Source organism: Canis aureus, chromosome 34 (genome assembly GCF_053574225.1).
Source record: "Canis aureus isolate CA01 chromosome 34, VMU_Caureus_v.1.0, whole genome shotgun sequence".
Taxonomy (NCBI): domain Eukaryota; kingdom Metazoa; phylum Chordata; class Mammalia; order Carnivora; family Canidae; genus Canis; species Canis aureus.
In genome coordinates, this window is record NC_135644.1 from 19,358,730 (window position 1) to 19,386,415 (window position 27,686).

The 27,686-nt window shown below is 33.4% G+C and overlaps 1 protein-coding gene and 1 long non-coding RNA gene across 5 annotated transcripts in view; one reads left to right on the forward strand and one right to left on the reverse strand.

The window, feature by feature from the left end:
• SCN7A (sodium voltage-gated channel alpha subunit 7) overlaps positions 1 to 26,223 on the forward strand; it is a 105,089-nt gene extending 78,866 nt beyond the window's left edge. For 3 of the 4 annotated variants that reach the window (XM_077883431.1, XM_077883432.1, XM_077883433.1), the window contains exons 15-25: positions 3,153 to 3,590; positions 6,640 to 6,745; positions 8,319 to 8,473; positions 10,746 to 10,919; positions 13,135 to 13,242; positions 15,738 to 16,016; positions 16,777 to 16,830; positions 17,741 to 17,878; positions 19,560 to 19,664; positions 20,218 to 20,488; positions 23,163 to 26,223. In XM_077883431.1, coding sequence (XP_077739557.1) covers positions 3,153 to 3,590; positions 6,640 to 6,745; positions 8,319 to 8,473; positions 10,746 to 10,919; positions 13,135 to 13,242; positions 15,738 to 16,016; positions 16,777 to 16,830; positions 17,741 to 17,878; positions 19,560 to 19,664; positions 20,218 to 20,488; positions 23,163 to 24,229 — 2,895 coding nt within the window. In that variant the 3' untranslated portion in view covers positions 24,230 to 26,223. Of the gene's footprint in view, positions 1 to 3,152; positions 3,591 to 6,639; positions 6,746 to 8,318; positions 8,474 to 10,745; positions 10,920 to 13,134; positions 13,243 to 15,737; positions 16,017 to 16,776; positions 16,831 to 17,740; positions 17,883 to 19,559; positions 19,665 to 20,217; positions 20,489 to 23,162 lie in introns of all 4 variants that reach the window. The other variant, XM_077883430.1, reaches the window with a different exon arrangement.
• LOC144304834 (uncharacterized) lies at positions 1,522 to 27,024 on the reverse strand. The gene is made up of 3 exons (XR_013371816.1): positions 26,892 to 27,024; positions 23,195 to 23,388; positions 1,522 to 2,825 (listed from the first exon to the last, which is right to left on the reverse strand). It is a non-coding gene; the product is annotated as an uncharacterized LOC144304834 (long non-coding RNA).
• Positions 27,025 to 27,686: the final 662 nt, after the last annotated feature.

Consider the following 27,686-nt stretch of genomic DNA (forward strand, 5'->3'; position numbering starts at 1 on the left):
AGTTTGCATATGTGACATGCATCGTATTTCTGTTGGATAGCACTGGTTTAAAACCTTGCTACTCAAGTAGCATTGGCATCATGGGAGATAGTTATCACTGCAGATTCTTAGACCCCACCCCAGACCTATGGAAGTAGAATCTACATTTTTAACAATAACCCTAGGTCATTTGTATGCACATTAAATTTTTAAGAAGCACTTAGATGTAACACAGTTTGTCAAACTTGGCTGCACATTGGGATAACCTGGGGAATTAATAAAACTATAGTAATACCCTGGATCCATTCCCAGAGATTCTGATTTTATTGGTATGTGGACATAGCCTGGTCATCAGGATTTTTTTTTTTTAAGTTTTCATTTGATTGAATTGTGCAGCAGTTTGAAAATCATTGGTTTATAAAACTGTTGTGCATTAACTAAAAGGAAAAGCTGTCACTTTTAAATTCCCAGTAATTGAAGTGGTATTACATGAATTGAGTAAGTAGCTTTCAGTTCTTCCAAGAAAAGGGAATAGCTTATAAAAGAAAATTGCTCTTACGGAGAAAGGAAAAAAAAAAAAAGAAAGGATTCAATATTTGGTGGAGATCAAATACATTTTCCTAAAGACTGAAAAAACAATCACAGGTTAGACTCCATTGTATCTATTGGTGCTCCTATTCACCTTGCTTCTGTTTCACCTTGGTTATAACCCCTGTCTACTTACCTCTGCTGACATTATGTTTAATTGTTGATGTACATGTCTCAACCTTCCTTATTAAACTAAGCTGCACAAAGAAAGGATCAAGACTTTTCTCCATATCATCAAAGCCTAGAACAGGGCCCAACATGTGAAAATACTTCACTGACCTCTGCCTTTGTAGCTATTAGTACACTTTCAACTCCCAGTGACAAAATCCTATTCTAACTGGCTGAAACAAAAATCAACATATGTATCAGCATGCATAACTCAAAATATCGGAGGTAGATTTCACTTCAGTTATGGTGTGACACATATGTTCAAACAAGGTCATCTTTGTATATCTCAGATCTGTCTTCTGTATGCCTCTTGCTGGCTAGTGTCCTCTGTTTTATCAAGATGGCTGCTGAAGTCTAAAGCTTCTTGTGTTCATATCATGTCAAGTCTAATAGAAGAGAAATTCCTGTTTCTTTCCTAGAAGTCACAGCAGATCTCTCATATTAGCTCTGAGTCACATGTCTATTTGTAAACCAATCTCTTTTGCACAGGGTGTGGAATACACTTATTATTTATTGTGCAAAGTGTAGAATATATTAACATGTGATATATTAACATGTATTACATTAAACTACTCAGAACCCTGTCCTGGAGCTGGAGTTGGCATCATTTCAACTCATATGACTACTAATGAGATAAGGGTGATTTTGCAAATGAAATATAAGTTTCTATTCCGAAAAGGAGGGATCATGGTTGATGGCTATTGATGTAAATAACACACACACACACACACACACACACACACACACACACACACAGAAAGCAAGGAAGCAAAAATGCTGAGGCAATTATATAATTGTACTTCTGTTTCTTTATTTTAGAACTCTACTCTGTGTCTTATTTTTCTTATTCCTGATTATCAGAAACTTGATGTCAATAGGCAGACAGATTAGAGGTAAAAATGGATTTACGTGAACCTCCATTTCCAATTGATTGACAATTATATTACTTGGCTTGCTGAATCTTTTAAACTTTATTCCCCTCAACAGCCACCCATGTGTGGAACATCATGATAATAACACTAGAGTAAATAAGGGAAAAAATGCAAGGAGAGAATCTGTAAGGCTGCAGATCTTTCCCCCCTGTACTTCCAACTCATTGCATTACAGCATTGCAATTTCACACTTAATCTCAGCATTGATGTAAAAAGAAAATATTTCCCAGTTTTTAGATTTAACTTTATCTTATTCTCCCAACAAGATTCCGACAGTGATTCAGTCTTAAGTGGAAATCTTAAAACATTGTCATATACAAAAGCAAGTATTTAATTGACTTTTAAATACTTGCATGTAGCATTGAGCTGTAGATAAAAACAGAGTTCAGATCCAAGAAAAACAGTTCAGATCCATGGGTTCAAATTTCAGTTCTATCATTTAGAATTTCATTTCAGCTTTTTAACATTTTTATTGTATATGTAAATCTGCAGGTATTGTGTGTAGGATATGTGTATCTAAGATATAAGAAATCTATTCTTAACATTATTCTTAATATATTCTTAAACACAATTCATGTCATTTGAACTTGGTTCATTAAAAGCAATGTATAAAACATAAAGGAAACTAAATCATTAAAAGTTCAGATATCCAAAGAGAGGCAGAAAAACTTCCATAACAAGCAAGAGGCTCAAATTATTATTTTAAGTCTAAAAGAATTACCAATATGAATCTCCAGCTCTAAAGTCCAAAAATATTATTTATATCCTACAATTACAAACAAGATAAAAGTATGATTCTCTGGAAACTAAACATGGTTTGATCATATCTCTTAGTGATAGTAAAGGTCAAAATATACACCCTCCTTGAATTCAAATAACTTACAAGTATTAGGAATGATTCTTCCATCACTCATCTCTTTCTTATTTAACAAAATTTATTACCACAGAGAATCAATTAACCTACCCAGTCCTTGTGCTAGCATGTCCCAAGGAAATTTAGATGCATGCTTCAGAACCAGGAATAGCACTCTCCTCATTATATTCCTTGTGGGTTTGCAGAACCCATGAAGATGTCATTGTATGTCTTCCTGGGATAATGCTGAAGTGAAGTCAGCCACCTGAAGTAACAATCTGTTTCTTCATCTTGGAAGATGTAGCCTGGCTCGACAAAGGAAAACAAGCTTTGGAATAAGATTTGAGTCTAATCTATATGACCTTTGATATTTGAGACCTGTAAGCCTTGCCTTTTTCATCTATAAAAGAGAAATAAATGATACATCAGAGAATGTTGTGATCCTAAGGGAGTTCTAGCTGTACAAACTCTTAGCATAGCACCTGACCCTTTGTAAGAACTGGCTAGCCTAAATAGCCTTGTAGTTTGTATCCTGTTTTCAAATCTCAGGTCAGTTTTTTTAAAAGATGTTTTATTGTTTAGAAGGAAACAAAAAGTAAGATAAAATCAACCTCATTTACTTCCTCATTTAGATAATTTACCTGTTTCTGGCATTGGTGAGCTCATTTAGTTCATACAAGGCTGCAACAACTGAAGAGGACGATGAAGCAAAAAATCTCCAACGTGCAGTGGCAAAGATTCAGAAAGGAATAAACTATGTGCTTTCTAAAATATTATGCAAAAACAAAAATGTTTCAAAGGAGACAATGGACAATGTAAATGATGTATATGTTAAAGAGAATATTTCTGACCATACCCTTTCTGAATTAAGCAACACCCAAGAATTCCTCAAGGATAAGGAAAAAAGCAGTGGCACAGAGAAAAACACACTGAGTGAAAATGAGAGTCAATCACTTATCCCCAGTCCTAGTGTCTCAGAAACTGTGCCAATTGCTTCAGGAGAATCTGATATAGAAAATCTGGATAATAAGGAGATTCAAAGCAAGTCAGGTGATGGGAGCAGCAAAGAGGTAAGATGTTTGAATATTCTGATTGCTTGTTGTTGATTTATGCATTGTTGGTAAGAAAGTGAATTAGTGGTAAAGTTGAGAGGACCCATTCAATCCTAGCTATAGCACTCCTTGCTCCGGATTTCATGCTCCTAATCAAGTTAATTAACCTTTCTAAGCTTCAGTTTCCTTGTCTATAAATGCAGATAGAACTGAATCTATTTCTTAGGGAAGATGGGACTGAGAAAAGTAGTTCAATGGTGCATAGAACAATGCCCAGTCTATAGTAAACACTTTGTAAAATTAGGTTAATATAATTACAAAATTTGGTAAATTAATAAGCAGGCAATATGGGGTGATGAAAAGCAGATTGGAGAAATCTAAATTTTCAAAGAAATTGACATTTCTTTGTGTATTATCAGAGAAATCATTAAACTCTGGGCATAATCATCTTGGAAATGAGAAACTAGACTATAGGAGGGCTAAAATACTTTCTTACTTGCTAAAATTCTAGGATTCTTGTCACTTTATTTCTGCAACATTTACTATAACATATATAATTGAGTTAGGTTAAAAGAATAAAGCAAACGCTACCATTGTGAACAGTGTGTAGCTTTATCAACTCTTGAACAAAGCAAAATGAAAACAAAACAAAAAACCCAGCAACAAAAAATTCAACACATTCAAGGAAGTAGAGATATTGCTGCTAACTTACCTTCTAAAATGTACACCCTACTGGAATCAATCTTATCTTCTTCATTTGCAAGCATTATGTTGTCTTAGTAGGAGGTATAATTTAATATAAAGTTACATCTACAGAGATCACATCTGCTTAGCAAGCTTCTTGCTTTGTACCTCAGTAGGAAACCATCTCAGATTACTCACAGGAACTGGGAAGGAGAAAAGAATGTCTCTTTCCACATCCCTGAAAAAGTCTTTGGCACCATCTTGTTTCTCAGACCTCTTCCAGCTTGGCAGCTGCTCTGTAATAACTTCTCAAGTTGGCCTAATAGGAGTTGAATTGCAATTATCCAGAATCCATCCAGCTCCTAGTGAAAATATCTATCTTTGTGTTAGAGAAACACTTTCACTCCTTAGCATGCCCAATATTTTTAGGTCTATTTTCCTTTAATTAATACCATTTCTTTCTTTTTTTTTTTAATTAATACCATTTCTAAAAAAAAACAGGGAATACTCTTCTCCAGATACACTTCCATATCTTCACTTACAACTTTGACTACCATCTTATTCTGGGTAAAATTGCTATTTATCAAAGCACATCATGTTGAGATGCTCTGGGAAACTTCTTGCCAATCTCATTAGAAAGTCTGGGATTTGAGAATATATAGGAAAGATGACACTTAAGTATAATTGTAAATGGTAAGGTTTCAGAAAATGTAATTTATGCTTTATAATTATTTGGTCTTGTTGATTGATCAGTCACTTATCTGTATATTTAGTTACATATTTAATTTAGACACTTTAAAGATTATGCAACTCATGAGTACTTTAGGATGCTAATCTCCCAAAAACCAAAGAATATAAAGGTATATCTTATCTGATAATTCTGAGATATATTCTTCTTTTTCTTTGTTATTAAAACTTTCAGCCATTTTTTAGTTGCAATGTGACTATAGAAATTTTAAAAAAAATAACATCAAACTTTACAATGAATTTTATGTTTTTCATATGTAGCATGGTCACTTCATCATGCCATTAAATAGTCTTCTAATAAAATTATTTATAATTTTGAATCCCAATTGATTTATATATATATTTAGAATAACATACTAAAAGGGGTTTGGAAAAATCGCATCAAATAGTTTATTTAAAAATTCTAAAATAACATAAATATAAGGTGTATAATTTTTAATTATTGAATGCCGAAGCATTATATAACATTCATTTATGTATTGTTTACTCTCAAACCCATACATTGCTATACCTTTATTTCATCGGAAATAAAGAAAATATGAGGAATTAAAATAATAAAAGCAATTTGTTTAAGAGTAATACCCTAATGGATATATATTTTTTGAGTACCAAATGTCTTACTGACAATTGACCATGTAAGGTCTAAGGCAAACAAAGCCTCCCATTTATATTTCCTTGACACTTTTTGTGGATAAGACCAATAGGTAGGACAAAATATTTATAATTTTCCTTTTGATATACTTATTTAGATCTTTCCTTAATTTTTAAAAAATAAGACTGTTCTTCCCCAGATGTTTTAATATATTTATCTTATTTTTAATTAGAAAATAATCTATGTTATTAACTTTAGGATCTTGGTCATTTTAAAGGATGACATGCTGTATATTGATTTTAAGATAAAGTAAAATAAAGCATTGTGAGAAAATAATTTCAAGTAAAAGCCATGCATGTCACATGTATTATTACCACATATACAAAGTCATGGCTGCCTTATCCTATTCGGTCTTGAACTTCAGTCAAGTACCGAGTGAGAAAGAATGTCAGTCCCTGTAAATAGCCTCTCTCCATAAGGCTGGTACCATTTTGCCAGGTCTAGTCCTGACCTTTATTCCTTGTGCCATTTCTTCATTTCACTTCAGGATAACCTCACATCAGTCCTGTCCTATGATGGTATATACAAGAATGTCTGGACTGGATTTCACAATACAAACTAAGTGCACCCTTGTCTACCCATCTTTAGCATCAAGGGGTAATTTATTCTGATACTACTTATCTAGATGAAATGGCATATGTGGAAACCTTGTGAATAACTTCAAGAGAGCTTTGAAACTAAAATCCTTTTGGATACTGGAGATATGGTATCCTATACATCTTTCAGGAGAACAGCATTATGAACTAAATGCTAATTTTAATCTCAAAATTATTTTAGTTTAAATTAATCTTTAATTTTTTAAAACTTCAAATCACAGAGATATGTATGCATTTTAATGTCAATCATGAAATTAGCCTAAATAGTCTTTAAACCTGATAAAAGTCTTTCAGTACACAATTTTTCTTATTCCTGAAAATGAAATAAACTTGAACTCCAGTGAGAAGCTTTAATCACAGCTTTTTTTGGTGGGACTTTACTTTTCAGAAGGTGAAGCAATCTAGCTCATCTGAATGCAGTACAGTTGATATTGCTATCTCTGAAGAAGAAGAAATGGTTTATGAACATGAGAAGCCAAAGCATCTTAAAAACGGTAAGAAAAAAATAAGTTCCTTTGATCATTATATTGGAATTCAACTAAATTTCTTAGTTTATCAAATACTATTGGATATATTCTAATTTTAGAGTTTACTAATTTGGCTAAGGAACACACAAACAAATATATGCACACATGTTCATATCAATCCTGATAAGATTTATAGGGAATGTCAATAAAAAAGTCAACATGTGGAAAAGAGGGAGAGGGCCTATTTCCTAGGAAGTTTAATACAATAGTTAAGAGCATTGGCTCTGGAGTCAGGCTGAATTCAAATCCCAAGTCACCATTTACTGGCTTTTATTTAGCCTATCTTAGGCTCATTTCCTAAAATGTAAACTGAGGATAATAATAAAACTTAACTCCCAGGATTGGTAAAAAGATTAAATAAGTGTATGTGCATGCATGTGTGCATGTGTGTGTGTATTTTTATGCTTCATGGAATACAGTCAATATTCAAAATACTCAGATGAAAAATCTTATATCTTTCATAGGAAAACAAAATAAGTAATGGTGATTACATCAATATTAAGAAATGTATAGGACTTCAGTCACTAGATATATAACATACATCTCTTGATGACTTATAATTCAAATTAGTCCTAGCAAGATGAAAAAATAATTACGGGTTCTGGACATTTGAAATCACTGGAAATCAGAATGTTAACCGCTAAATGCTCAAATTCCTGTATTTAGTATAAGAACCTGCTCTCAAAAAAAAAATAAAATAAAGTTAAAAAAAAAAAAAAGAACCTGCTCTCAGTAGCTCAACTTCTAGGATTTGTATGATTCAAGACAAAGGAGGAAACATTTCCTATATTTTTTTGACCAAAGATATATAAATTGACAGTAGGTAAAGTTAAAAAGTAAAATGCATTGGCTTTAAACTCCACCCACTTCTGTTTCTTCATTTTCTCACCTGTTACACACTGTCTTCTCAAGTCTCAGGGTTTTTTATTTTTTATGCTAACTCTCTTAACCGGAAGGTAGAGTTCAATCCATGCACATGAATTCTACCCACAAAGTGCTCTACAATCCAGAGGAGCTCCCCAGAATCACCATTCTCATGCCACCTAAGACCTGACATCAATTTAATTGACTTAATTAATATTATACTTCTCAACATTTCATAAGCATCTATGTGCTTAAATGAGAATGCTTTGTAAATTTTCAGAGAATGAATTCTAAAGCATCATACCAAAATGTGATATTTAGAAGGTGTTGCATGTGTGTGTGCATTTTTTTTTAAGGGTGGGGAATAAATTCTATTCTTCTTACACTCTGTCCCTCTGTCCCACAAGGCTAGGGGATGTTCTAAGTCATCTTTCCCTTTTACAATTTCTTTCCTCCTACCATTCTCAAACTCACAAGTTAAGTTTTTCTTGTCTTCCTCAGTGACTGTGTGGTCCACAGAAACAGGGGTAAAAAAATCAAATTTTTATAAGTCAGAGAGCACCTGTATTAGATTCTGTAAATAACTAATTGCTAAAGCATATGGTAGAAAGTTTGAGATGTCTACTTTTTCATGACTGTTCAAGATTTTTCTTCTTAGCAGTTTCATTCTTGACAGGTTATAGACAAAGATCTTCACCGGGCCAATTTAGTAGGGTATCCCGGAAAGGAAAAATTTGGCAGAACATAAGGAAAACCTGCTGCAAGATAGTGGAAAACAGTTGTTTTAAGTGTTTCATTGGCCTTGTCACTCTGCTCAGCACAGGTGCTCTGGTAAGTATATGATACTTTTATGGGAAAAAAATGTGTCTGAAGTCTGTTATTCGAAGTCATCATGCCAAGTTCATATTTTGTGATTTTACTTTTGGAAGACATATATTACAGTCTTAAAATCTGTATTAGCCTCTTTCAATATTAAATAAATAAAATAATTTTGAAATATATGAATAACAGTGGGAAAAATGAATGTTAGATACCAAATTCTTATTTTAATAAAGTTTTCTGTATGAGACAAAGTTTAATAATATGCACATACTGTGCTAGTACTTTGGTACCAATTCAATCAGGAAAGAAAAGTGCTGTATATACTTTTAACGACCTTTGAACAAAAAATGTATTTATCCATTGGCCCAATAACCCTAATTCTGGGAAATTATCCTACAGATCTGAGCATGTATTAAATGCATTTAAACGTTATTCACTGAACAGTTCATTGTAATAGAAAAAGATTGAAGAGCAAAAACAGTTTATAATAGGTGACGGTTTAAATATGCTATGGTACAATCACCCAATGGGATACTGTGCAGCTATTTTAAAAATATAAAAGCTGGAGTGCCTGGGTAACTTAGTTGGCTAAGCCACCACCTCTTGGTTTCCACTCAGGTCATGATCTTAGGGTCCTGGGATCCAGCCCCAGGTTGGGCTCTACCCTCAACAGGGAGCCTGCTTTAGAATTCTCTCTCTCCCTCTGCCCCTACCGCTGTTCTCTCCCTTTCTCTCTAAAATAAATAAATGTATCTTTTAAAAGTTATAAAAGCTGTATGTATGCTGATATTGCAAGATATGGTAATAAGTAGAAAAAGAATGATCTGGAATAAAAGTATCTATTAGATATCTATTAACATTCATGTTTCCCACTGTCATTCGTATATTTTGAAATTGTTTTATTTATTTAATATTGAATGAGACATATTACATTTTACATAGGAAAAAAAGAAAAATAGACTATAAATTATTTTATTGGGTTTCATTGAAGAAGATCAGAGAAAGATACACAAAAAAATAGTTAATTGTGAGATGCATGGGGCAGAGAAAATGGAGTCACAGCTGGGAACCAACTTTATACTGTATACATTTTTTAAAGTAAACTTTATATTGACATTTAGCATACATAATGAAAACCATTGAAATTCTAAGTATATAGGCTTAAAGAATTTTTACAAAGTGAATGTATCTGTGTAACTGTCACTTAGCTTGAGGAATAGAACATTACCAGGACTCCAGAACCACATACTCTGACACCTAACAATTACTTCCCCAGTCCACCTGGGTAGCTGGTATGTGGACTTCGAGTACTATATATTAGTTTTGCCCATTTTTTAAATGTTTTTAAAGACTTTTGTATATCTTTTTATATTATCTTACATTATATGCTATGCAATAAGTAAATACATTGTAATAAAGTTCTTTATAATCATTTTAGGTTATATTTATGATTTGCTTACATAGACACCTTTACTCCATAATTGGTTCAATTAAAAGTCAGTAACTCTGCTGTCATGTTATATTTACTTTTATTTAACATTAGACTTAGAAGAATCATACCATTATTTGCATACTATAATTTTAATCCTTGTTTGCTTTTTGAACTTGAATATACTTTAATAAAAGTATGCCTGACATTATTGGTATTTTATTGCCTTTTTTTCAGTGCTAAAATAAAAAAAAATTGCTTTAAATGACATTGTCAGGCTTTGCATCCTCCTTGGTAAAATTAAAGTTGATCAATTAAATCTGAGGGGCTTTGGAGAAATGATTATAGTTTTATTTCATATTTATGTGTTTCCATTGGTTTACCTGATTATTTCTGCAGCAGAGCAAACTTTGTGATTTTTCTTGTAACAGCAGTGTAGATATCTGAAGACACATTTTAAAAAAATCTCTACTTCTCTACTAGCAACTGGCATATATCTGTGAGTTGGCTACATGGAATTAGAGCTAATAACCAGTCAGATGTCAGTAAAAGTTGCACCTCTTATGTTAAGTGTGATTAACTGATTTGAGAGAAGCTTTATGGATCACTGTGGTGCCAAACTAGTCTGTATAAGAAGTTCTAGAACCAGTTGATGTCTGCTACAGGCATGAGATCAGAAACTGATACTTAGGGATTATGTGAATAAATCCAAACAAAGTGAACCAGCCCTTGAAACAACAGCCTATGACTTTGCTCACCATCTGCTTACTAGGGAGGACATTTCATTCATCTGTATGCCAAAGATTTATTAGAAATAACATGTACACTAATCCTTAATTTTTTTACCCACAGGCTTTTGAAGATATATATATCGATCAGAGAAAGACTATTAAAATCTTATTAGAATATGCTGACATGATCTTCACTTACATCTTCATTCTGGAAATGCTTCTAAAGTGGATGGCATATGGTTTTAAAGCCTATTTCACTAATGGCTGGTATAAACTAGACTTCATGGTTGTTATTGTACGTATTTTAAAGAAAAATTTTAAAGTTCATTATTTGATTTTCTTCTTTACTGTGATTCTCACTTAACTCTTCCATTTACTTATATCTTCCTTCTTCCTCTGTCTATACATTTTCAGTTACCAAAATCCCCTATATCTTCATTTATAATGCTAACACTTGTCCTTTTCTTTTCATCCTAATATTTTTGAAGTTCAACATTCATTCTTGGATTATTCTAACAATCACCTATGAATCTGCTACTAACAGAATAGGCTTATTGCACATCAGTATCCTAAAATATTTAAATTCTGTTGGCTTGATTTTTAAAACATATATTCAAAATTAGACTACTTACCATAACCTTCACCATCATCACACTGATCCAAGCTACCAAAAACTGTCATTTGGATCACTGCAACAGATTTCAAACTGCAACCCCTGCTTCCATCACTGCACGCCTTCATTCTGTTTTCCACATAGCAACCACATGCATTTTAGTGTTGTAAAAAAGAAGTCAGCTCAAGTCTCTTTTCTTCTTGAAACCCTCCAATAAACACCTCATTTCACTTAGAGTATAAAGCTACATTCTCTGCAATCAAAACCTACAAGTCTCTACATGATCCAGTCTTATCTCCTACTACTCTCCATTTACCCCATCCCAGTCTACAGACTGCTCCACCATCACTGACGTTCCTGAAGTTTCTCGGGTATGCTAAGATGAGTTCCATCTTAGTGACTTTGCACTTATTTTTCCTCTCACCTGGAACTTTGGCTGGCTCACTTCATTCATGTCTGCTCTGCTCAAAAAAAAAAAAAATGCTGAAGTTAGATGTCTATCTGCATTACTATATTTAAATCTGCAACCATTACTTTCTCTGCTTTCTTCATCTCCATAGTACCATTAGTATTATATATTAATTGATATTCATTGTTTATTCATTGTGATTGCTTGTCTTCCCCCACTGAAAGCTTAGCTCCTTTATGGAAGAATCATTTTCCTAATATGGTTCTTGTCTTATCTCCAATGCCTAGAACAATTCATGTATCATAATTGGTACTCAGCAATTTTTGTTGAATGAACAAATGACTCCTATTCTACAAGCAATGATTTGAAGCTTCTCACTGTATAAATAAAATGACTTACAGTTCTGATCTCTGACTTCTAAATAAATTATTGCAAATTAACCTTCTATGCCAACAAAATCACACCATACCATCAACCCGTCTTCCTGTTTGCTAGTCATTATTTTTAGGTGTCCACATACCTCCATGCTTACATAAATCATATGACTACTTTAAAGCTCACTTTAAGACCATCTGTTAGTATAGCATAGAAAAGAACAATTTTTTTCATTTATGCTGCCTTGAAAATACAGAAAATATAAAGATGCTATAAAAGTTCATCATAACTCTACCATCTTATTCAATCTCCATTAACAATTATCAACCCTGAATGGTATTTTTAAAAGATAGATAGATTAATTGATTGGTTTTAGAGGGAGAAAGAAAGAGAGCAGATGGAAGAGCAGAGGGAGAGGGAAGGAGAATCCCATGCAGACTCTGCACTGAGCGTGGAGCCCAACAGGGGGCTCAACCTCATGACCCCAAGATCATAACCTGAGCTAAAAGCAGGAGCTGCACGCTTAATCAGCTGAGCCACCCAGGCACCCCAGCCCTGATTGATTTTATGCATATGCTTACTTTAAAAAAATCACCTTAGTATCTTTGTATACATTTTTGTAATTTGTACTTGGACTTAAAAATATCCATATCCTCCTTGATGCCTCTTCTCTGAAATCTTATTCTATTAACCATATTTAATATGAATTTGTATGTAATATATTCCAAATTTTGCTTTTATGAATACATAGCATACTGTTACTATATTACAAATAATCATGAAACTGACTCTTAATCTAATTTCAAACTAAAAAATGGATAAAAAATTCCTTGATCATAAAGTATGACAAATATACAAATTTTTGTTTACTTCAATAACATATATTCCTTCTGCTGCAAAATATTTTTATTTTATCTTATTTGAAGTTATTTCCTCATCCATTTCTGTAAGTGATTGATAAGATATATGGAAATATATATTAAATCTTTTGTATATTTCTTGGTAAGGTTTAACTTATCTTTTCTATGATAAATGCAAAGTTTATTTTGCAGATTGTTTTATTTAATTTAAAATTAAACCCAATTCATTCTTTTTTCCCTTAAACATATTTAGGTGTTTTGTCTCAGCTTAATAGGCAAATCTCGGGAGGAATTAAAACCACTTATTTCCATTAAATTCCTTCGGGCACTCAGAGTTCTATCTCAATTTGAAAGAATGAAGGTAAGAAAAAAGTTTCTAAACCAATCTGTAGATTTTAATTTAGGATTACTAAACTTCTACAAATTAAATTTTTGCAGTTTTCACATTTGCATCTTTAATAATACCAATGCAAGAACCTTATGTTCTACTATTTTAAAATATAGAAGAAAGGTATGTTAGTTATGCTTAAGATTTTAGGTCTTTATTGCTCATAAGATATGAAAAATCATAAAATAAGAAAAAAAAACTCTAGTAGTTGGGAGAGAATGTAAAGTTTCAAAAAGTGAAACCATTCTAGCCCATATCACCACCTAGATGTTTAAAATTATAGGAATATTGTACACACTAAGTAATTATACTGAATAAAAGTTTGAATTTTAAAATAAATTAGTTTTTTAAAGTCATATATCACAAATTATGAATTCTTGTCATCTCTCCCTCACCAATGTGTTAAAATCTCTTATCAATGTGAGGGAAACTAATAGGTTGAGCCACATAAAACAACTAACATTCAATCTTTTGGGCCCATAATGGAAACCCACCCCTTATGGCTCGAGCTAATAGAGAAAACAGAATTTATGACCCACCACACAGAGTATAATTATGTAATATATGGTGATCAGCTATGTGAAGAAATGACAGAAAAAGCCCAATTTTACCTTCATTTCATAATAACACATCAATGTTTTCTTGCATTTTTCATTTACATAGATTATTTAACATTAACCTATCTATTTGATTAATATTACAGAATTTCATGTAGTCAATATAGGTAGAATCCAATAAGAAAATTATCTGTGTTTAATTGTATAAGAAAGAGTCCAGCTGCATGTGGTTGCTTATTTTTCCTAGCACCATTATTGAAGAGATTGTCTTTTTACACTGTATATTCTTGCTTCCTTTGTCATAGATTAATTGACTATATAAGCATGGGTTTATTTCTGGATTCTCTGTTCTGTTCTATTGCAGATTCAGATCTTAGCCTTCATTTCTACCTCTGGAAGTTCTGTAGTTGAATGATTTCTGAAAATATATCATTGAATATATAAGGAGCCACGTGATTACAAAATTAATGCTTTATAGATTTAATAAGTTCCAGGTCTTGGGTGCTCTGACTACTAAAATATTTGTGTCAACTCTATCCCACTGCTTTTTTCTTACATTGAGTGTATTTCGGATGAGAATAGCATTTTTTTTTTATTAGAGGCATCAGTGGGCCTCTCAAAATATCTAAAGTGCCAACAAAGGATCTGTGACTTAGTTTTATTTTTTTAATTTTTTTTTAATTTTTATTTATTTATGATAGTAACAGAGAGAGAGAGAGAGAGAGAGAGAGAGGGAGAGACACAGGCAGAGGGAGAAGCAGGCTCCATGCACCGGGAGCCCGACGTGGGATTCGATCCCGGGTCTCCAGGATCGTGCCCTGGGCCAAAGGCAGGCGCCAAACCGCTGCGCCACCCAGGGATCCCTGTGACTTAGTTTTAGAAATAAAATGAGGTGTTATTGAAACCAAATTAAAAGTTAAAATATTTATTCAAAGCCAGAAAACTAGGGAATAAATATCAGCAAGAAAGTACAGCAAGAAAAGTATGCACCCAGTAGTGGCTGAGGGAAGGGAAGGATAGAGTGGTAGAAAAGAGAATCGATGGTGCCTCACAAAAAAAGAAAGAAATGAAATTGGGAGAAAGGGGTCAAAAGTATAGATGCTAAGGGAAAGATAAAGAAATGCAAAGAGTGAAAATTTCTATTGGCTGTAAGAACTGGTTTACATTTGCCGTAATAGCTATAATGGAGTGATAAGAATTCAATTCCGATTATAGTATTCCAGAGAGAAGGGAGTTCTATGGAGACAGTGATTCTAGACTATTATAGTTATTCAGGTTGAGGTGGTAGATTTATTTCCCACACTTACTGCTCTGGAGTGGTTCACCAGTGATGTAGAGTGATAGAGTGAGGAGGTTTGTGATCTTGCAGGCAACCCCTGCTCGTTCAGTGTTTCTTGAAATAGCCTCTTGCCAAGACTTCATTGATCTACGATTTCTTGGTCTTCCTCTAATTTCCCCTACCACTTCAGTGTCTGCTTTGTATGCTTGTCCTCCCCAAAATTAGAATCATCAAGACTTAGATGTAGCCCTGCTTCTTTCTCATTTTATATACTTTCTAGGTAATATGTACACATATATTCACACAGGTTCAGTTGTCTTGCCCATTTCTGGCACAATACAGGAAATTGGTAAACATGTTAAATCAGTGAAATAATTATTTATCTAATCAACTCTGTTGCCTTTTAGTGATTATTTTAGTATGAAAATTTTGAGAATATCTGGATATTAATGTATATTTTTAATTGAAATGTATTAGTTAGGTTGTTCAAATACCGGCATGTGGCAAGTAAATCTTTAGTGATGTTTTTTTTTGGTTATTTCTATATGACATTACATTTAACATTTCCAATTCAATTAAAGTGATTTTACATTTCTTACCTAAAGTTTACCTGTTTGTTTTTCATATGCCAGGTGGTTGTGAGAGCTTTGATAAAAACAACCTTACCTACTTTGAATGTGTTTCTGGTCTGCTTTATGATCTGGCTGGCTTTTAGCATCTTAGGAGTACATTTATTTGCTGGCACATTCTATGAATGCATTGACCCAACGAGTGGAGAAAGGTTTCCTATAGCTGAAGTCATGAATAAGAGTCAGTGTGAAAGCCTTGTGTTTAATGAATCCATGCCATGGGAGAATGCAAAACTGAATTTCGATAATGTTGGAAATGGTTTCCTTTCACTCCTTCAAGTAGTAAGTTCACTTCTGATTTGTTTTGTCAGTGTTTATATACATTCATTCATATTATAGGTGAACATAAAGGACAAAATGTGGATGATTGCTAGAGTTGGTTATTATAACATATTTTAGCAATTATTAGTTTAGTAGATACATGTTATGGGACATGCTGCACTAGGCTTATTTGGGAAGACAAAAGTGAAACACAGACCCTGCTCTACTGGGAGTGGGAAGGGTGATGAAGATAGGTCTGATGGGGGAGATGACAGGTACTGGAAACCTATTTCTACCATCATTGGTAAGGTAATAGAGTCACAATTTTTGGTCCAGTTCAGGGCACTACTGTTTTGTTTCTACTTAGTGCTATGGCTCCTCAGTCACCCAACATCTAACGGAAATGAGGAGATGAATCATTTATCTTGTCTTTCTTTCCCCATACACAAGTACATATATAGTAGATACAAGTAACAGTGACACTTGGGTAGCATGTATATATTTACCATTTATCTACCTACCCCCCTTTCTATTTATACTATTTTACAATATTTTTATCAGCTACAATTAAGCTACCACAATTAAGTGGTTTTAAATAGTTGCTAATAGACATTATAAATGCAGTAATGGAAATGATAAAGGTCTCAATTACATGGTATATTGAAATGAGGTCAGCCTTACTAATCATGCTTTACACTATTAATAACAATTTGAGTTTTATATTTTATTTGCCATGAAGCTTAAGATTTCCATAAGAATTAAATACATGCCATTTTTACAGGCAACGTTTAATGGATGGATCACTATTATGAATTCAGCAGTTGATTCTATTGGTGTAAGTACAATATCATCTTAGAGCCATTTTTAAGGTATTGGCAAGGTTATTTTTGCAGTTCCAAAAAGGGTACCAACAATAAGAGAATCAATAACATGATAAAAGTAAATGCTTATTCTAGACAGAAATTGAATACATTTCAGATTGAGTATTTCACAGAAAATTAAATCCTTCCAGGATTATGTACAGTGGTTGAAGCCCAGTAGGCTCATTTGAAGGATTATCAGACTTCATAGCAATGATTAAACTAATGGAGTAAAGTTTGAAATCTAAATAAGCAAAGCAATGATATTGCTTCACCAAAGAACAAAGAGGAAACATTACCTCAGGTAGAATTGTTGGTTTTTCCTGTTGTAAAAAGGAAAAATTGTTTTATAAATCTTATGTTTTAAAAAATTGGTATATCAATATTTTGCTATATTGTTTTATAAATCTTATTGTTTTATAAATTGTTTTATAAATCTTACATTTTATAACTATTATGTTTTATAAGTCTTATGTTTTATAAATCTTATGTTTTAAAAGATTGGTATATCAATATTTTGCTTATTTTTTCACTCTTTTATTTTTAAAGATTTTACTTTTTGGAGCAGTTTTAGGTCTACAACAAAATTGGAGGGACATTTAGATATTTCCCATATACCCACTGTCTCCACACATGCATAGCCTATTATCAACACCACCTCCCAGAATGGTACATTTTTACCAAGGATGAACCTACATTAACAAATCATAACCACCCAAAGTCCATAGTTTACTTTAGGGTTCACTTGGTGTTGTACATTTTATGGGTTTGGACAAATGTGTAATGACATATAACTATCATTACAGTATCATAGAGAATATTTTCACTGCCCTAAAATCTGCAATGCCCTACTTTATTTTTCTTATTTTTTAACTTAACTTTTAGGTAAATAGGCAGCCTAATTTTGAAGACAACATCTACATGTATTGTTACTTTATCAACTTTGTTATTATTGGATTATTTCTTCCTTTGAGTATGCTGATCGGTGTTATTATTGCTAATTTCAACAAGCATAAGATAAAGATAAGTACAAATATTTTTTGTCCACTAATGCCTAAGAAAATCAAGCACATTTATAAAAATGCCCTGCTTCAAATAATTGGTTTGGGATCAGGTTAATACCATTTGTATTTGGTACTTACCTAAAAAAAACAGGTTGATATTCCTGCATATTGAGAAATACTGATAAAATTATCATCTTTACATTGTTTTCTATATTCAAATATAAATGGACAAGCTTAAAGTTAAAAGTTACAAGTTTATATATATATATATATATATATGTTTGTAAAAAATATCATACTGACAAGTATATTGTGGTACATCTGCACAAATATGTGAAGTTCAAGAAAAATAAGCTATACTTTTTACTCTCTGATATGTTCAAAGCCTTCAGACTCACCATAGACATCTCTGTCAGCTCAGTAGCTTTTTCAGCTAGAAGTAGAGAAAATCCTAAATCCTAAATATACAGTCTAAACAGGAGTACTTGGAACGAGTAAGAGATGATTCAGAGACAGAACAAACAACACGTTTGGTTGCATCTCTGCACAAAGACTTCCTTCAGGGCTTCTACAAATGTAAAGGCCTCAAAAGTCATTGAAGTCTGCTTATTTTAACCACAGAGACCTACTTTTTAGAGGTTCAGGAGAGCCTTCTAAAGAATCAAAGAAAACAATAGTCTAGTTTTTAAATTCTATCTTCAGCCATGTACAGAGTCTGGTAAACAAACTACTCTCAGCCTCTGCTAGTCAAATGGGATTAGGAGAACAGTGAGCAAATATGCACTTGATAGTATGCTTCATCTTCTTCAACCTAATGGGATAACATCCTAGGATTTGCTTCTGGACTTGAAATTGGTGACTCTTGTCAAAATTAAGTGACTAAATCCTGACTTAGGCAGTAATAATTCCTAATTTCTAGATTAATACATTAACTGTTTACCTCTTATTCACTTGATATATTTTTATATAAGACACTGAAATTAGCACTAGGGACACAGAGATAAATAAGCTCTAGAAGGTGCTATGAAGAAGTAAGCACAAGGCCCTGTTGGCATAAGTGTATAAAAATATCTTCCCATAAGTATTATTTGAAAATTAAGAATATGTGAACTTATAAAAACATATAATAGCCAATTCTATTTTTCCTGCTTATTAGAAGGTACAAACTAATTTGACCCTTAGGTTTTTTTTTGTTTTTTTTTTTTTTTTAGAGACAGAGAGAGAGAGAGGCAGAGAGGCAGATACACAGGCAGAGGGAGAAGCAGGCTCCATGCAGGGAGCCCAATGTGGGACTCGATTCCGGGTCTCTAGGATCAGGCCCTGGGCTGAAGGTGGCACTAAATTGCTGAGCTACCTGGGCTGCCCTACCTTTACCTTTTGGATTAAATTTTTCCTAGTAAACCTTTCCGTTTATTCCTGTTTCTTCTCTGTCTCTGTTTAACATGAGGTAGGCCTTGGTAGACTGAAAAGTTAGACAAGAATTGACTACAAGAAAGTGCACCAAAAGATAATTGTTGCTAGCCATTACCATATACTTTACATGTACTTAGTGTGGATTTGTGTGCAGAAGGTTAGATGTGGTTAGGCATGATTCAGGTCATTGCCTTTATGCCCTTTATAAAAGATCAAATCAGTAATGATTTGATGTAAGGTGAAATTTAGATTCAATGTGATTTTAATATCTTCTTTCATTTCTTTACCAGGGAGGCTCCAATATCTTTATAACAGTCAAACAGAAGAAACAATCCCATGCACTGAGGAGGCTGTTGTGTGAGGACTCTCAAAAAACATTACGTCGCCCAGGAGTAAGAAAACATCTAGATTTCATTTTTAACTTCGAGAAGAGTTTCTTTTGTGTATTCTCTTTTAAAAATGAAAATGTGTTGGGATGCCTGGATGGCTCAGGGGTTGAATGTCTGCCTTTGGCCAAGGGCATGATCCTGGGAGTCCCAGGATCTAGTCCCATGTCCGGCTCCCTGGATGGAGCCTGCTTCTCTCTCTGCTTGTGTCTCTGCCTCACTCCCTCTCTCTCTCTCTTTCTCTCTTTGTGTGTGTCTCTCATGAATAAATAAATAAATAAATAAATAAATAAATAAAAATAATCTTTTTAAAAAATGAAAATGTGTTTTTAGAATGCTTCACAAATGCTTTTGACAAAATTTAAAAATATGTTCCTTAACAAAGCTTTGATGATCTTTTGTTTGTTTGACTATATACACTATAATTATATTTTGGTGAAAACTTAGGCCCTCACTTATTTTCCTGTTTATGCTAGGAGGGAAATTATAAATGTACAGAGAATATGTGTGGGAATAGAACCTCTTAATAAGGCTATTATATCTTTTTCTTCATCCACAGAATAAGTGCCAAGGATTCATCTTTGACTTGGTAACAAATGACATTTTTAATGCTATCATTATGGTTCTTATCTGTTTCCAAGCCATAACCATTATGATACAAAGTGACGAACAGAGTCAAAAAATGGACGCTGCTCTCTGCTGGATTAATTTAGTTCTTATTATTCTGTACGCTGGAGAATGTGTACTGAAGCTCATCGCTTTCCAATGTAGCTATTTCACTATTGGATGGAATATTTTTGATTTTATGGTGGTCATTTTCTCTGTTACAGGTAAGATTTTGTTTAGTCAGATTTTCTTTTGTAGTAATACCAATTCAGGCAAGTTCTTACACTAAATGTGTCCTGAAATATAGTCTCTTAATAGGCAAAACAGAGAAGATATCCTTCTTATTCCAACAGGAGTGCTTATATTTTTTCATTCATATGTGTACACATGCCTGACAGTTATTAGGTATTCAAAAATACTTGTTGAATTAATACATAGACTTTACTTCAGAGGTCACCCCTTCAGTATATCACATACAGTATTTCTCTAGGATGACTCTAGAAGGAGCTTTAGGTCTTAGCATGATATAACCTTTCAAGGTCCCTATTCTTTTTTCTCTAATCTCTAAAACTATTAACAACTTTCACAACTCTAGAGTGTTAGGCTTTAATAAATTTGTCACCAGTTTTCTCTTATTCTGGGGACCTCAGTTTTATTGAACAAATATATTTTATTATCCCCTTTGTGAATAGATATTATACTATATGCAAAGAATCCAATAGTAAACAAGGTAGGAATAAGTCCCTGTATGCACTTAATTTACAATCTAGTAAGGGATACTGATGATTAAATACATATTTAATGTGCTATTAAGGTTGTGGTAAGGGAAGAAGCACAGGGTGTTATGGTGGCACAAGAGAGTGAAGGGCACCTAACAGTAAGTAGAGATTAGAGAAAACTCCATGGATGAAGCAAAATCTAAATCAAGATGCATTGGATAAGGGGAAGGACTAATAAAAAATCTAGGATAAAAATCTTTCAGGCCCAGAAAAGTTTGTTCATTGTCTGCCTCCCCATAAGACACATACTAGAAAGTAAGGTCCATGAGAAACAATATTTAAATGTTTATTATGTTAAGCACTATTCTATATAGTCAGTAGTGAAAATATAGATAAACTGTCTGCCCAGTTGTGCTTCCAGAAACTTCAGCCTATTCATTTGGTAGTAGAAGCAGTTCAACAACTATTGATAATACAAGCACAAGAAACTTGAAAGAAAAATACAAAAGGCAGGAAGGGGCTGATAGGGGGAAAAATAGAGGACTATGGAAGTGAAGAGCCCTTTGGGGTTAAAGTGAGAGTTACTGAATCAGAGGTTTCAGAAGGAGAGCAAATCACAGTCAGAGAGAAAGCTGTTTTTAAATTTGAAGAAGTCTCAGATGGTGAAGAATCCTGGGTTCAGAATGTGGCCATAGCTGCATATGACTGAAGTAAAATTATAGAGATTATTACAGGTAAGAAAGTCAAAGAACAAGAGACTGGCCTTTCAATGCGCTGTTGATGGTGATGTTGGGGTGGAAAGCGTGAGAGTGAGCCAAGCATTAATTCTCCAATGAGTGTGAATAAGGAGAAATGAATAGATCATATAGCCAAGAAATGGTATGCAATAGTGCAGTTCAGTGGCATGATCCACAATGTGTCAGGACAGAAAATTCTTTTTTTTTTCTTTATGAAATTGACTTAAAGTGTCTGGAAATCACATTGGAAAAGATGGAAGATGTTTGGTTATTCAATTTTTCTACCCCAAGAAATCTGGAGTGGGAAGAAAGAGCTCTCTGCACTTGAGAATGTTCCAAGGGTAATAGTGTCCTCAAGATAAAGTCAAATTTTAGATAAGAAAAGAGGTGAAGAAAATCTAGTGATGAGGATGTAGAAAAATTGTCTACAATTATATGGGGATACTTCTGGCATAATGGATGAATTTGGAAGATTGTAAGGAGAAATAAAAATTTAAGTCAGAGCAGAAGACTCACAAACAACGTGGAAGGTAGAGACAAGATAGAATGTCAGAGTGTCATCATTGACAATGACCAAGCTGAATGGAAATGGAGACATGATCCTTCCAGATTCAACAAACATACCATCTCATTTAGAAGCTTCATGGAGTTCTCCCCTACCCACCCTCTCAATTAAAAATGAACCTCACTCTCTCCAGTACTTCCAGAAAATATGCCCTCTGCTTTTAGGGTAATTGTAATTTCACTTTGTTTCATAGTTATAGCTCTCACTCCCATGGTTCCCTCATCCACCCACACTTCTACAAAAAAAAGTTCTAGGCCAGGACTCATATATTGAATTCAACTTAAAGCTGCCAAGGGCCCAAATTCTATTTATGAAATAAATTAAGTTACAGTCTGTGAATCACTGAATGCCAGACATTTTTATAGTTATGTTTATCAACTAGGAGGTCTTTCTGCCTTACATTATAATTACTTTAAATATCTACCTCTACTTTCTAGAGTATAAGGTCTTTGAGGACAAAAGTCAGGTCATTCATCTTTGCATATTTGCATGACACCTTTATTAGATATACAATAAAGGCTGGATTGAACTAAATTCTTCTTCCAACTATAATCAGAAAAAAAATGTGACTACTATTCTAAATTATAAAGTCATAGCATCTGTGAATTCAGAAATACTTCACCTATAGTACTCTTAAGATAATGGTATAAATAATTCTCCTACAAATTTTGCTAGGTGCCCTGAAAATTGCAACAATTGATATTTGGCTAATCCGCACTTTGATTATGTTCTATTATATGAGAAGGATTTATAAAATGATCTTAGCATATAGAAAAAATGAAATAATAATAGAAATAAATTAAATAAATTTATATTCTTCTAAATACAGTCATATTTAAATAATTTTATTGCCTGTTTTATCTTCTCTCACACCAAGAACTATTTCTGCCTATGATGGTAGGATACTACCTTGTGTCTCCTTCCATCGTGGAATTGATACGAATGTCACGGATTATCCACATCCTGCGTCCTGGGAAAGGACCAAAGGTGTTCCATGATCTGCTACTTCCTTTGATATTGTCTCTCCCAGCATTGTTGAACATCAGTCTTCTCATCTTCCTGGTCATGTTCATCTACGCAATCTTTGGAATGTACAATTTTGCCTATGTTAAAAAGGAAGCTGGAATTAATGATGTGTCCAACTTTGAAACCTTTGGCAGCAGTATGCTCTGTCTTTTCCAAGTTACAATATTTGCTGGCTGGGATGGGATGCTCAATGCAATTTTCAACAGTAAATGGTCTGACTGTGATCCTGATAAAATTAACCCTGGGACTCAGGTTAGAGGAGATTGTGGTAACCCCTCTGTTGGGATTATTTATTTTGTCAGTTACATCATCATATCATGGCTGATCATAGTAAACATGTACATTGTTGTTGTCATGGAATTTTTAAATATTGCTTCTAAAAAAAAAGCCAAGACATTAAGTGAAGATGATTTTAGGAAATTCTTTCAGGTATGGGAGCAGTTTGATCCTGATAAGACCCAGTATATAGACTCAAGCATGCTTTCCGATTTTGCAGCCGCTCTTGACCCTCCTCTTTTTATGGCAAAACCAAATAAGGGCCAGCTTGTTGCCATGGATCTTCCCATGGCTGCCGGGGACAGAATTCATTGCCTTGACATTTTACTTGCTTTAACAAAGCGAGTTATGGGTAAAGATGTGAAGATGGAGAAAATTATTTCAGAGATGGAATCAGGGTTTGTGTTAGCCAACCCCTTTAAGATCACATATGAGCCAATTACAACTACTCTGAAACGAAAACAAGAGGCAGTCTCAGCAACCATAATTCAACGTGCTTATAAAAGTTACCGCTTAAGGCAAAATGACAAAAATACATCAGATATCCATATGATAGATGAAGACAAGGAAGTTCAGGCTAACACAGAAAATGCCTATTTTGACAAAGCTGAGGAAAAGTCAACTATTCAAAGCCAAATCTAATCCCACTTACCACCTTTTCACGTTCTAAAAATGTTGGAAGTTTGAATCAGAAATAAAAATGAAGATGAGAAAAGTAAAGATTTTACTTACTAATCAATTGTTTACCACCCATGGCAGTTAAACTTGTGTTCACAAGACTTCATGTCAAGTTTATTTTTTACCTTTGTATATTCAGTCTAGCCAAGACAACCCCTTGAAATCACTTCTGTGAGTTAAAATGGCTTAATATTGCCATTTGATAATCCAGTGCTTATTTTCTCTATCTGACTTACATGGTGTGTACTTATTTCTTCTAGAGGATCAGGGAGGTGATAGAGAGATTAGTAGCAAAAGGAGCTTCCTTGTATAGTTTATGTCTACTTTATGGGATTCAAGTCACCATTAATAGGACTTAATTACAAATAAGCAAGTACAATAAGTACGTTCTTAAGGAAGGGAAAGTGTTAGAAAAATACAATGCTACAGGCCATTAAGTCATAAACTTGCAGACTGGGGGAAGAAAAAAGGGCAGTTCTTAGAAAGTTCCTTTGAGGTCAACCACAGATACTCTTGGGCTGATCCAAACCAGGTTTGGTTGACTGGAACCTTGGTTTGTGTTTCTGTCTTCTTTTATTTTTGGTACTGGGGATTAATAATGTTTGTTTTTGGATTCCTGGTTTTTCATCTCTGGCTAGTTCTACCTAAGCTCTAGCCCTTCAACAGAATGGATTCAAAGAATAAGAAGCAAAAAGGAATCATAGTTATGGCCTACATTTTCCTCATTTTTTTTCTCATTTTCACTTTTTTTAAAGTATTCATTTACTAAAATGATATAATATAGAAACTATTAGATTCATGTATTATATTATCATAAGGCTGATATATTTTTGCCATTTATCCATAATGTAACATTGAGTAGTAAGATCTGGCAAATGAAGCTCATAATATGAATTAGAAGAGTCAAGGGTTACTATTAAGTCTAGAGATTTTCACAGAGTCTAGATCCTTGGTTGGGTAACTGTGGCCACTTTGAAATACTTTTCACTGTACTTTATTGTTCTCTATAACTTAGAGAAAGAACATGACCACTGAAACTGTGAAGACTCTGAATAGAAGATCAAAGTGTAAGTTTGTTGATGGTGTGCAACATTAGTGTATACAAATCAGTTTTCACTTTCTCATTTATCTTTTTAAGTTTGTTTTCACTCTTCTTATCTCATCACATGCACACTCTATAAAATGTTTTATGTTTGAAAAACTTGAAAATCCTAAGTATTAATTGTCACTATTGAACTTATCTTTAAGATAGGCACAAATAGTTGTTTTTTAACATAATCACAAAAATGCAGCCACTTGCATCCATTTAGTACGAGATACTGGTATTTGTTCCCTTTGTATAAAGATTGATTTCAATGTGCCTAGAAAATCTGAAATTATTCAGAAAGAAAATATGTATACTGCTGACATAAATGATAAACTTTAAATAAGTTGTATGACATTCAATATCACTTAAATGTCAGTAATTGTATTTTATTATGAATGCATGATCTTGAGCCTTAACTATTATAATCTATTTCTGCTCCTCAGAAATGTATTAACTTGACCAAGATGCCTTTGGGGGAACCCTTAAGTAAATGTAATTTCAGGGTTCTGTTTCTTTAAGTGTTCCTTCCCTTACTCCTTCTGTTCTTCATCATGTGATGGGAACCAGCGAGGAACTAGTGTTAATTTGTTGACATGGTGACAGTTGGTGCTTTATCTAAATTTCTTAGTTTTCTATTTCTTGGAAATGCTTTAATGTAGAAACTGCTTTAGATATTTAAATTGAATCTTAACTTGCTTCTGTAAATTCAAGACCATTAACTGATTTTCGTTTGAAATCATATTTAACTTGTAAACTATGTTGGTCACTAACCTTCCAAAAACTGTGTAAAGAATTATTTTTAACAAAATCTTACAATATATTCTACTTTTTAGAAAGTATAGAAAATAATAAATACAACCTGTTAACCACAGTAAGCTTTGGGTTTTTTTCTTTGATAAGTCAGGTTGTCTACTTTGTATAAGAACTTTTTCCAGTGAGCCTTACATTAAAGTTTATTCATTCAGGTTCAAAATTCAAAACTGGCAAAACTTGTGCTTCCTTTGAATTCACAAAAATTCTGTAAAATAAGTGTTAGGTAGCTTAACAGAGACCCTTACACATTGACAAAATTTGCAAAACACTCCTCCTATTAAAATTATAAGTTTATTAGATATATCTCAGTATCAATTAGAATTTTCTTTATGGAGGATAATGCTGAAATAAATTGATGGGTGTGCTACAATTTTAAAGTCTGCATCTTTAAAAATTTTCTTTCTGCTTCTTTAGTAAATATAATGAATGCACCTTAAAATGGTTCTAAAGTTATTGGAAATAAGCTACCACTTATTGAGCAGACTGTTAACATGCCCAGCTTTGTGCTGAGTATTTATCATGCATGAACTCAGCATTTACAACAACTCATGGAGCAATGATAATTTTCATTTTATAGACTTAGAATAGACTTAGAAGGGTAATGAGAGCTCCTATGTGGCACAGAACTTGTAAGCGACAAGGCCAGAACTCCAAACCAGGTCTAGTTGAAGAGCCTTAATATTTAACCACTATGTAAAAGTAAAAGTCAAGTAATAAATGACCTACCTAGAGGCAGAGGAAGAGAAGAAATTTAAGGTGAATTAAGTTGTTGTGGAGAGATAAGGTCTCTCTCTCTTTCTCTCTCTCAATCTCTCATTTGGTGGACGGAATTTTAAAATTTGTTTAGAGACAATCCTTGGATAAAGGAAAGACACAAGAAATAAAGCTATAGGAATTTTTTCATTCAGTATTTATTGTATGCTAGATACTAGAGGTAAACCCAAAGCCTGGATCGATATTCATACATACGTACAGACAGACAGATAAGCACACAAAGATAAATTTGAGACTAGAGAACTTGCTGACTACTGAGGGAAAACATAACTATATTTTTATACTATTAATATAAATTGCAATATGTATTTTGGAAAGAATGATGGGTTCTGCATTGAAAATTATAGATGAAGTTAGTAAAGCAGGCCCTGGAAGTAAAAGAAAGATTTTATCAGTTAGAGAAGAAGGTAACTATGATCAACACAGAAACATTTTTAAGAAAAGGAATCCATACAGAGATGATACCTAAGGATCTGAGCTTTTAATTCTTCAGGGTAGACAATAAAAAGAAAGAGAAATCAAAGATGGAATAAAATGTCTACTGAAGAGATTGGTTGGCAAATTAGAGCAGAATTACTCTAAACACCGTGATCCCTTCCCAGATATGCTTTATTTTGTCCTTTGGTTCTTGAGCTCTTCCTCCCTTACGGTTCTTCCCAGAGATTCCAGGTCCATATTCTCAATTCTAACAGTCAGTAATGAGCTCCAGTGAATGACTGAGCCTTCACTCTCCAGGTGAGGACTTTC